Source organism: Sceloporus occidentalis, unplaced genomic scaffold (genome assembly GCF_023333645.1).
Source record: "Sceloporus occidentalis isolate IW3139 unplaced genomic scaffold, rSceOcc1.0.p SCAF_3, whole genome shotgun sequence".
Lineage (NCBI taxonomy): Eukaryota > Metazoa > Chordata > Lepidosauria > Squamata > Phrynosomatidae > Sceloporus > Sceloporus occidentalis.
Window position 1 is genome coordinate 42,909,490 of NW_028316983.1, and position 12,134 is coordinate 42,921,623.

At 39.7% G+C, this 12,134-nt stretch overlaps 1 protein-coding gene across 2 annotated transcripts in view; it reads left to right on the forward strand.

Annotated features, from left to right (window-relative positions):
- The window catches only part of LOC149315819 (fer-1-like protein 4), a 77,597-nt gene that overhangs the window by 41,800 nt on the left and 23,663 nt on the right, over positions 1–12,134 (forward strand). For both annotated transcript variants that reach the window (XM_089514199.1, XM_089514200.1), the window contains 9 exons: positions 341–465; positions 2,835–2,969; positions 3,744–3,917; positions 5,877–5,993; positions 6,682–6,843; positions 8,409–8,577; positions 9,400–9,569; positions 9,758–9,889; positions 11,669–11,708. In XM_089514199.1, the coding sequence (XP_089370325.1) occupies positions 341–465; positions 2,835–2,969; positions 3,744–3,917; positions 5,877–5,993; positions 6,682–6,843; positions 8,409–8,577; positions 9,400–9,569; positions 9,758–9,889; positions 11,669–11,708 (1,224 nt within the window). The remainder of the gene's footprint in view (positions 1–340; positions 466–2,834; positions 2,970–3,743; positions 3,918–5,876; positions 5,994–6,681; positions 6,844–8,408; positions 8,578–9,399; positions 9,570–9,757; positions 9,890–11,668; positions 11,709–12,134) is intronic.

A 12,134-nucleotide genomic window follows, 5' to 3' on the forward strand; every position in this document is an offset into this window, starting at 1 on the left:
ACCTCTAATATGGAGTGTTTCCACACTGCACTCTCATAGCAGTCTTGTCATATGCTGCTACTGTTATTTTGTTAATATAAGCCTGGAAATATTGGCTGAACTGTATACTGTGTCTAACAAATGGGCAACCAGGGAGGGGGGATTTTTGTTTCCAGGCAGTTTTGGTCATTATTACTACATATAACTACACATATTTATAATTTTATAATATTTATAATTTTAGAGTGCTGTAAACTAGACATAGAAATATTGGTCATGCTCATTAATGTCCTGCTGAAATTTGTATATATCATACCTTGTGCTGTGAACATGCAGTTGATGGCCATGTCATGTTTTGCAGACTTCAGCTACTTTCAGCTGCGGGCCCATTTATACCAGGCTCGGGGTATTCTCCCAGCTGATGAAAATGGCCTTTCTGATCCTTTTGCAAGAGTGGTGTTTTCAACCCAATGCCAGACTACAAGTGTAAGTGTGTTTCCAGTGCAACTGTGAGCAAGCGATGGTGCCCCCAGTAAAAACTGAAATGAGTGTGGCTAGATGTCCTGCTTAGAACCTAGGGAATCATTGCCATTCCTCATTTTGTATTGAAAAAATGAAACTCATTATTGTAACTCACTACATTTTAAAAGCATTAGTCATTTTTGCAGAGTGACTAATCACATCATTAAAGCCACTGCTTTTTACTTGGGGGGAGGGCAAAAATCTATCAAAAGCAGTAAGAAAGTGGCCTAAAATCTAAAAAGGACCCTCTCAACATGACCCCCAAACATTTTAACCTGTAAAAGTATAAAGAACAGATAAAGATTAAAATCTATTCATTACATGGAAATAAGTAGTGATTTATCAGTCACTGACTATTTTTCAAAAGGATCTCCCAGGCTTAGAAACTCCTTTCCTAGGGAGTCTAGGATGGCTTTCTTTCCTTGCAAGTGAAAAGTCTTCTTTTCCAATAAGCTATTAAGGAATTGACTGAGAGAGAGGGCTTTTAATGTTGAGTGGTTCACAGTTCTTTAGCTGACATTTATCTTCTTTATCTTTTGTCCTTTAATAGATCTATTTTAAAGAGTTTTAGTTCTAGGTATTGTTAAATTGTATTTTGATAACTAATAATTTTAATACATTTTTATCTTTCTGTTTGTAACTGTTTTATATGTATTTCTTTTAACTATTGCAAGCTTCCTTGAGTCCCATTACTGAAAAAAGTTAGGATAGAAATTACTTATTAATGATAATGCTAACAACAATAAGAGCACCACAATCCCCTCAAAGTAAAGTATTACCATTAAAGTCATTGCTAGTTAAACATATTATATCCTAGTTCCAGCCATTGTTTACAGAGGACAGTCCTATATATGAAGGGTTGTCAAAGGACAGCCTTCTATTTGCATTTATCCTGTATTTCAAGGAATGTCCAGTCTAAATCCTACTTAAAAATTAAGAACCATAACAAGGGAGAGCAGGGGCATCGAAGCTATCCAGAAATAGCATCTGGACAGTAGACTGAGCAGGCACTGAGTCACAGCCCCTCATCTGTCAACTATGGCATTGTGTGCCAGGGTGAATCCGCTACACACACACACACACACACACACACACACACACACACACATATTTTGGAAGAAAAAGGCCACAACTATTTATTGATTACAGCCACACATGGATTGACAATTGCATGGGACATGATCTGGGCATTGACCAACCCACTTGTTGGTTGATGAAATAGAAGTGAGGCAGGAGGATACACCTGGGCCAGGATGCCACCCCCAGAGTTATCACCTGCCCCCTCAGGGAGGTAGTTTGCCCACATGTAGACATCCCCATTTCTCTCCCCCCACCCCCCAAGTACTTTAAGAGGACCCTTGAAAGTAACACTTGCCAAGGTACTGAATAAGAAATTCTGGGGCCTGGGCCCATGGCAACCACATAGAGTACACAACAGCAGCGAACAGATAAAGACAGACACCATGTGGCAAAACCCCACTGTGTGTAATAGAGGGGACAGGGCAGACACTCTCAGAGGAACTGCCTTGGAAGGGGGGGCAGGAGCATAAGTACTGCCCTGTCCAGCTGGAATGAAGATTACCAGCTCACTCCTGTTGGGCCCCTTCCAGACAATGAGTTCAAACTGTTCATGGGAAAGAGGGACCCAACATCAGCTATTATTGATGCTGTTGCTGCTGCAAAGCTCCATTCTGGACCACAACTCAGTTGTGGGCTAAGTCCCACAATCCAATTATTTCTACAAGGAAAGCCTTTTGTTATTCCTGTCTGCCACACCATTGACAGTGAATCCTGGAAGTTAATAGTAATTAGTAGTATTACTACTACATCTATTTATAATTTCAGTCATAGATATATTAGTAATGCTCATAAATGTGAAAGGGTCTCCAGTTCTGATTTGATCCAGGTTCTCAGATTCTGATAAGCAGGTTCATATGAGAGAGGATGGTTCTTAAGATATCTGTCCACTTGAGCATATCTTTCTTTTGAGGAAGACGAGGAAGTGGGAGAGATCATCTCTTTTCCTTTCTGCTTCATTCAGAACTGATACTCTTCCCAACTTATTTTTTTATCTATCCTTATAGTTCTCCTTCAGAGGTAAAGATCATCAGCAGGGGTGTGATTTTCTTTTTTAAAAGGAGGACAAGTGGTGAAATGGAAAGCAGTCTTTATTTTGGATTCACTCATACCCACAGCCATGCATAGCCACCACAGGGTGCTTTAGTTTTTTTAAAAGGATGATGGTTGTGTGTTGCATGCATCTACTTTGGATTTAAATAGTAGTTTTAAACAACTGTCCTCCATATTAACAATTTTAATCATGGTTAATTCAGGTTTTGGAAGAAACACTGAGCCCGATGTGGAATGAATTACTTCTATATGACCAGCTCATTATTGATGGAAAGAAAGAGGACTTGAAGATAGAAACTCCAATTGCTGTTGTCAATATCTTTGATTACAATAAATTTGTAAGTTAGAAAATACAAACATCTTATCTAGTTTGTGAGTTACAATTCTCTCTTTGTGAAAGAATAGCTTTTCAAGTACCAGGAATTCACTTGACAGACCTATTTTTCTATAGCAGTAATTCCAAAACTGTTTTGGCTGAGATGAAAATTTTTACCTTTTTTTTGGATGACAGCTCCTAGAAAGCCCAGTAAGTATGGGACTTGTTATCCAAAGAAGTATTTTTTTTCAAATTCTGTGTCTGGAAACAATCTACAGGTTCAATAATCTGTGTAAATAGTGTTGTGCCACATCTAATGCCAGATTTAAGGGGTCTTGGGCAAGAAACAGTTTGATTGTCATCACAGCGCTTTTTGCACAAATTTGCTGGAAGACAGAAATAATGGCACTAATGCAACCAGCCCCATCTTGAGTCCCATTTTGGGTGAAAGGGAGGATATAAATCCCATAAACAAACAAACAAACAAACCATCTTTAGGGTTGAGCCCAATGTTATAACCTCCCCTTTCCATTCTTTCCTTATAAGTGTTGTTACCAATATAGCATCCTTCTATATTGCTACACTGGGGGCAAGCTGGAAAACATTTTGGCTATCCTGTCTAGGGGATTCTGGGTTTTGTTTTTTTAAATAAATTTGTAACTTTTATAAGCTGTACATATTATGAGACTGTAAAGATGGGAAGTACAGGTGCTCGTACTATTGCAGACAGATCCTGAAATAACAGGATCATGAAATTATGTCTTTGCATCTAATGGCTATTTCTTCTTCTTCATAGGGTTCTGCAGAGTTCCTTGGTCGAGCATTTGTTACACCACTAGTGAAGCTGGTAGATGAGCCATACAACAAACCTTCTCTCCAGTTTTTTGACATTTATAAAGGGCATAAACCAGCTGGGGAATTAATTGCTGTCTTTGAGCTGATTGAACTGGATTATAGTGGCTACTTAGAGGTAAATAAATTCATTACCCTAGTACAGTGATTCCCAAAGTGGATGGTATCCTTCCTGGGGGCAGAGAAAAAGGGGGGCAGCAGGGGGGCTTCAGACAATGTATTGGTGCTCTAGAAAGACAAGTGGCACCAGCAGCCTTTTGGACCCTCGTGAAAATAAGGGTGGAATGAAACTTCTTTTATCAGGGTCCCTTAAAACCACTGCACAGCCAGTGGTGTCCCTAGGGTTGGTTTCACCCAGTGCGGTAACTCATGATGTCACCCCCCCATTGACATCCTCCCATACCAGACCCATACAGAAACCTTAGTAATGTTTTTTGTACTAATTTACTCATAAATTGCAATTCCCATGTATCACTGAATATAATGGTAATAGCTATGACATAAACAACCAGCAAAATTAAAACTATACCTTTAAATTCCAGTATTATGAGCACAGAATAAATCTGTTTACATATACTTAGTTTCATGTGGTTAAAGTGAAAATTTGATCAGATTGGATGTTTTTAAATATTTTTAATTAACATTTTTAATTTAAATTTTGAATGTTGACATTTATTTATTTTTTTAAAAAAACCTGGGGCCTCTCCTTTGTCATCCCACTGAGCCTCACCCCATTTGCACCATCTCTAGAGCATTTTAAAGAGATACAGGTGAATGCCACAGCTTGTTTCTACCAAAATGCAGATGTTTGAGAAGCAGTGGTGTCACTTCGAGAAGCAGTGGGGTCTGACCCAACAAAGAAGTATTGAGAGTCCTTACTCATTGGGGAGAAGCTTCTCCCTTTCCACCTGGTCACCTTAGGAGCAGCAACCAAGTGTAACTGGCTGGGCAGCAATTGAGCTGGCTTTTGCTGCAATGCCAGTATGGGTGAGAGGCTTAGAATCATAGAATCATAGAGTTGCAAGAGACCACAAGGGCCATCCAGTCCAACCCCCTGCCATGCAGGAACTTCTTGGTCATTGCTCAGCCAGCTACTTGGTTACTGCTCCCAGGGTGACCAGGTTCAAAGGACACAGTGACTGAGATTGGTTGTTTTGAATTTGTAGTAGAACAGTAGACCTAATATCAAGAAATACATGGGGGGGGGCACTAGGGGTGTCACCCAAAAGAGAAGGGGCAGTAGTCCAAAAAAGTTTGGGGACCACTGCCCTAGCATGATTGCAAGGAGGTACTTGGTGGCTTGAATAGACTGAGAATATCCCCACTGAATGCTGAATCCACAGTGAATAATAGTGGCATACTTATCACAAAATATGAATGTCCTCCCAGTCTGTACTTTGAATCTAGCAGAGGAGCACTTTGTTCTAGAGAAGGGCTTCGTGGCACTAATGGGAGAAGTCTTAATTTGCACTGTGCCTCAGCTCTGAAACCTCCATGTAGTAAGTGATTTTCCTTCACTGCTTAAGAACAACAACAAATGCCCACACATCTGATTATACCAGGAAGAATTTCTGTAAGAGGGTTTAAATTCCAGATGTGTGAGGCCTGACATCTCTCCGTTTAGAAATTAAGGATTCATTAAAATGGAGATTAGTGTATAAATAAATTATAATCATACTTGGGTCAGTTTAATAAATCAGTTTTTTAAGTCTTCATGCTTGTGCATGTATGATGTAGCTCCCTCACAGCTACTTCCGCACAAATGACAAACAAACCTCAAAATCTTCAGTTAACTATTGTCTCTTGTTTTGAACCCAGAAATTGTGCTTAATAGCTTCAGAACAAGCCAGGATATTAAGATGTGATTTGAACTTGCTTTAATCTCGGGGTTGTTCTGAATCTGTTAACCAAAGTGTGTATGTGTGTGTGCACTACAATTAATTGAAGTCTTCTTATTTCTTTACTTAGTCATGCCAAGGAAGGCACAAAGAGGCACTGATGTAGGCCTTTATATTTAAGTGGGGAAAATCCATTTTTAAAAAGGTGCTGTGTAGTCTAACTATCTTCTGCTGTCCAGCCCTCAGTGCCTAATGATGTTGAACCCAAGGAGCCAGAATACCTGGGAGACCCCCGTTCTGGACGATTCATAATTCCTGATGGAATTCGACCAATCCTTAAGGAATTCCGCATAGAGGTAAAATTATTTTCCTCTCCTTTCTTAAGATAATTTAATTATTTAATTTAAAATTGTTTCTCAGTTTGAGTAGATGAGCAACTGCAGGGAGATGTTTGGAAGCAATAACTTTTGTCACCATACTTGTGCAGAAATTATGGCAAATGGTTTGAGGGGTTACAATCAATACTCCATATGTCTGATTGCATCCTTGTAGCTTGCTATGGATACTTTAAATGTAGAAATAGATCTTAAGAAACAAGAAAATAATAGATTAATCTGCCATTTGAAGTTTTTCATTTTCTCCCATGTTATTCTTTTTCTTGGTGACCTGATGGGGAAAATGCATGGGGTACACTGGTTGTGAAGAACTTCTTTGGAGAGAAGATGATGGGGCTGGCGATTCATGATCATCTACAATTGTAGATTCGTTAGTTAATTAAGTAATTTGGTAGGAATACAAAGTCATAAAACCTGAATTTTTGTTCCATGTTCATCATCTAGATTAGCTCATATTAATTTAGCTACAATGTGTCACCAACAGAGAACAGGTATGTATGGGTGGACTCCTGTAACAACCTAATGCAATGGTCTGTTGGGTTTGGATAAGATACTTCTGTGAGTTTTGAGAACAGGCCTATTTTAGATAAGAAGAAAGCTGCGACCTGTATATCCACAAGAGTCAACAATTTTGCTCTCTGTTCCTTAGATATTGTTTTGGGGCCTAAGAGATCTGAAGCGTGTGAACTTGTTTGAGGTTGACCAGCCACAGGTGATCATTGAATGTGCTGGGAAGAAAGTCGAATCAGAAGTGATCACATCATGCAAAGAGAACCCAAATTTCACTGAACTTGTCAAATACGTTAATGTGGTGAGTAAGAATCAAAGGACAAATTCTAAAGCTTTTCTACACTGAATCTCATGCTAGAGCAGGGGTTGGCAGCCCAGTCCTGCCGCTGATTGCCGCCGACACCAGGTGGTACTGCAGTGGCTGCGGCAGCGGTGGCGGCAGCGGCAGCGGCGGGGAGGGTGCCAAGGAGGGCAGGCCGCAGACGGCCTCCATGGCTGGGGAGGTGGAGGAGGAAGGCGCAGAGGCAGGCGCGGCGGTGGCTTCCTGTAGCCCTGCGCACTCCTGCAGGGCCGCGCGCAGAGCTAAATAGGAGGAGTTTCTCCTCCTGGGGTGGGGGTCCTCCTCGTCCTTCCTTCCCTTCCTGTGGCTGCCAGGCAGCCTCAGGCAGGGAAGGAAGGGGGCGGGGGGCGTCCTCCTCCTTCCCATCCTTCCCTTCCCACGGCTGCCAGACAGCCGCAAGGAGGGAAGGAAGGGGGCAGTGGAAGAGGAGGAGGAAGAGGAGGAGCAGGGAGGAAGGAAGGAAGGAAGAGAAGGGAAGGAAGAGAAGGAGGGAGGAAGGAAGGAGCAGGAGGAGGAGGCAGGAAAGAAGGAGGAGGAAGAGGAGGAGGAAGAAGAAGAGTAGTAGTAGCAGTAGGAGGATTTCCATTCCATTTGTACAGGTCTGCTCTGTTTTAACAATGATAATGGTGGTGATGATGATGATGATGATGATGATGATGATGATATCAGTCAGTTTCTGAGACATGCACTCACTCTTTCTGAAGGTGAGACAATGTGACTTTACAAAGTGCATTTCTGTGTATTTTTGATGCTTTTAATACTAAAAGGTCTGCTTTAACAATGATAGTGGTGGTGGTGGGGGTGATGATGATGATGATGATGATGGTGATATTGATATCAGCCAGCTTCTGAGGCCCAAATGTCCGCCATTTTGATCATGCCTCAGAAACATGCATTTATATTAACATTTTAAAAAAATCATCAAATTTTTTCACATGTCCTCCATTTTTTATAAAATGTGTCCTACATTTGAAAATGTTGTCCTATATTATTTATGTATGTATTTATTTATTTATTGGCTTCGGCCCCCCAGTTGTCTGAGGGATAGCAACCCGGCCCCCGGCTCAAAAAGGTTGCCTACCCCTGTGCTAGAGGGAAGGTGGGATATAAAGCAGAATAGGACGTGAGGGATATGATAGGATAAGACACCTGCTTAATAGAACAGAAGAAAATAGTTGGAAAGGCATAATATAAGATTTCTTATTTGTTCTCTAGACTATATGCTTCCATTTTTGTTATATAGTACAGTATTCCCATTCTTTGAGGACTTTGACCTTTGATTGGTTTATTGTGGAAATGGCTGAATATCTGTCTGCTTATTGTAGAATAACTAAAAAATTAGTCTAGATTGGATTTCTACCAAACTGTATTTTTTATAAAGCATGATGTTTCCTATGAAACATCACATCTCTCTCTCTCAGTCTCACTCTCTCTCATTCTCTCATACACATACACCTACCTTGTCTCTGAGGTGCTTTGGTGATTTTCTGTAACCTGCTTTCTACTTTTGTTTGCCTTTTCCACAGGAGCTTCCAGAGCAAGTGTATTTACACCCGCCTCTCAGTATCTTTGTGGTGGAGAAGAGAGCCTTTGGCCGCTCTGTCATGGTGGGAACGCACATAGTCTCCCACATTATGAAATTTGCTCCTAAAGAATTAGATGAGTTGGAAGAGGAAACAGACAGCCCAACCAAACGTAAGATTTCATCTTTTAGGGCACATTCCTATGAAATGAGATAATATAGTAATAAAATTTATTCGGTCATTGACCAGTATAAAAACAAATCACACAAGCAACATATCAATATAACAATAACAAATTAAAATATAAACTGATAGTAGACTGTATATGTATGGTATCAAACAGTTCTTTCTACACAGTAATAAAATGGCCATTTGACAGTTGAGGGCGCAGTTTACAAACAATATAACAGAATTTAGCCACCTTAAGGGATGGGCAGAAGATAAGCAGAAATGATGTTGAAAAACATTTACAAAAGCCATATCAAGGTAACATTCCTTGAAAGATAGATGGTTCAAGCTATAGTGGTAGCAAGGCCTTTAAAAAAAACCTTTAATGCCTTCTGAGACAATTGTATGGTGGATTATATTGTACGCTTAAAAACTATGCTGTGAATATATCGATATCTATATATACACACATCACTTTTGTTTTCTTTTTATATTTATGTAATTTTATACTGTTTTTAGTTAGATGATTTTATCTTTTACATTTTTTTATTGTAAAATTGTTTTATTTGTGAGCCACCTTGGGTCCCTTTCTGGGAGAAAGGCAGAATAGAAAAGAAACAGTGAATGAATGAATGAATGAAATATGAGGGAATTTTAAGATTGGTCAAGTCAAGTCAGGGGTCTACCTCAGTTCAAGATCCATTTTTGTCTCATTTAAAGGTAAAGTCTAAGGGCTTGGCATAACTGATTGGTAAAAATTAAAATGGTAAAACCAACAAAGGCACGCATTCCTATCACCTACATTATTTACACTGTTGTCTTTCAGTGCGGAAAGCCTCAGCTCGACCTAATATCTCCAAAGCCATGATGAATCTTGGTGCAGCAGCTGGGAAGACAGTGATAAACATTGGTGCAGCTGCTGGGCAGACAGTAATAAACATTGGTGCCGTTGCTGGAGACATAGGTAGCAAAGCAAATCCCCTTAAGCTTGTAAAGGTGAGTAGAGCTGTCAACCTCTTTCTTTCAGTTAGTCTCAGGGTGCTACAAGGTATCTCTACATACCAGTGATCATGCATATGTCCTCCTGGACACCCCCAGACTACAGAATGATTTATTTATTTTTGTTACCTTTAATTATATTTATTTTATTATTTATTATTTATTCCTTTGTCATTTGCACTCAGGCACCTCTGAAAAAACTTCCTATTGATCAACTCATTCCCAAGGAAGAAGAATTTCAGGAGGAGAAGCCTGAGAAAGAAGAACTGGATTGGTGGTCCAAGTACTATGAATCATTAAAAGAATTAAATAATCAGGTGATGCATGCTATTTGTGTCACATCCTGTTGTATTGTATTATAATTCGATTTCAGGCTGAGCCGCATGAACTCAAATTTGCCACCTTCTGTAGTCCAAAAAATTGATTCTATGATTGTAAGGCTGGGGTCTGGAATGAGATAGCTGGAGCAGAGAGAGCATAGCTATAGTTTGGAGGCAGTTTGGAGGATGTATCAGCCCCCTTAGAAAGATATCAGAGAAGTAGAAATCATTTTAAGTGTGAATGTTATGAACCTTCATCCATGATCAGTGTGTTTGTGTGTATGAAAGAGAAAAGGAGAGAGACAGAGATAGAAAGGTACTGGAGGTATATGGTGGATACCCACACCCCCACACCACCATAAACCTCCAGTATCTTATTCTACAGGTAATTGTAACACTTGCACCTCTGGAGTTTTCACTGCACAGGGGGACTGGGGTGCAAGGAAGAGCAGTATTTACAATGTCAAACATGGAGCTATGATGTGAGGTAAGTGGCTTCGCTACAATAAACAGATGGGAAGAAAGATGAATATTCAGTCAGTAGAATGAAAAACATCTGCATCTGCATTGGAGAAGCACATTTAGGTACCTCACCAAAAGGAGACCATCATATCATGCAGGACTTTGTGCAGTTTTTTGTTTGTTTGTTTGTTTATAATTTGTGATGATCTAGAACAGGAGTGGGCTACATGTAGCCCTTCAGATGCTATTGAACTGCAGTTCACATCATCCCTAACTAGCATAGCCAATGGTGAAACAAGCTGCCACACTGCCAAAATAAAGCAGTTTGAAACTATTTTAATTTCTATGGCTCAATGCTATAGAATCCTGGAATTTATAGTTTGGTGGGGCACCAGAGCTCTCTGACAGGGATGACTAAATACTTCACAAAACTACAAATCCCAGAATTTCATAGCAGAGAGTTGTCGCAGTTAAAATGGTGTTGAACTATGTACTTTATCTCTGCAGTTGAATACACCAATAGTAGGAGCTGCATCTGGAAGCCTGCAAATTACTCTGGAACAAATTGCCTTCTAGAACTCATTTTCTGGATTGTCAACCTGTCAGAAGCAAGTTGATTTCATTTACACTGTTGAATTGCTTCCATATTACCACTTTTCCTCTTTAATACTTTATAGCCATACTTACAAATACAGACAACCCATTTTCTGTTCAAAAATGTTAACAAGGTACATTAAAACCAGCACTTTTTGAACACATAGAGAACTGAGATCTTCTGGAGGAGACTTCCTTTGCATCTCAGCAGTTGGAGGAATGATTGTGATAGAGCACAGGAAAGGGCCGTCTCTATTTGTGGAATGCCTTCATCTGTTTAGTCTTGATTTGATTGCTTTAAGTGAGGAATTGTTTTAAATTGTTTATATTGTTTTATGCGTACAACCTCCTGAGATCTCATGAGAAAGGATAAGACGTTAGCATTTTAATAAATTAAAATAAAATATAAACACTGTAAAGTACAGAAAAGAAGCTAAGATTGGCCCAGCTAGGCTTATAATCTAATAGAGACAACAAAAACAAGATAATTAAAACAATTAAAAGAAAAAGAATGCAGAAACTTCTATTCTACACTTTATATCCTTATCAGTGCTTTCTGCCTGTACTTTTGGCTGTGTCTTGCAAAATTCATCCAGTGTTGACAAAAGAAGATTTCTTAAGATAGTTAAATAATAGAATATTATATTTGTTAGTATAGTGGATATTAGACACTGGTAGACATCCGCCATAGTTTAATTAATGATCATTCTTTTTTTATAGTCCTTTAGCGATGAGGAGGAAGAGGACCCAAATGATCCTGGTGAGTTCTTTCTACTGTAGATATTTCTAAGGACAAAAGCTTTCTAGTACATCTCCCATTCAAAATCCATTGGTTCCCTAACCTTTGAGGAAATCCTACATAGGCTCATTCCCCTCCCCAAGAAATGAAATAAATAGTGTGTGTTAATATCCATGTATTTTGGCATGTACACAATGAATAGGTGTAACAATGGGTCTGCCACATTGGTAGGCAAGCAACCAGCTGTTTGATTGCCCATGGATTGCCACATCCCATATTATTAAATGGTGGCATTTGTATGCATACCTCCTGATGTGGATGTGTGCACATCACCACCCATTAAATAAATGGGGTGCAACTGTCCAGTTTATTCTCATCTGCGGAGGACCCTGGAATTTAACCCCAACAGTTGGAAAGGATCCACCGTATAATCAGGACACAGTCAGG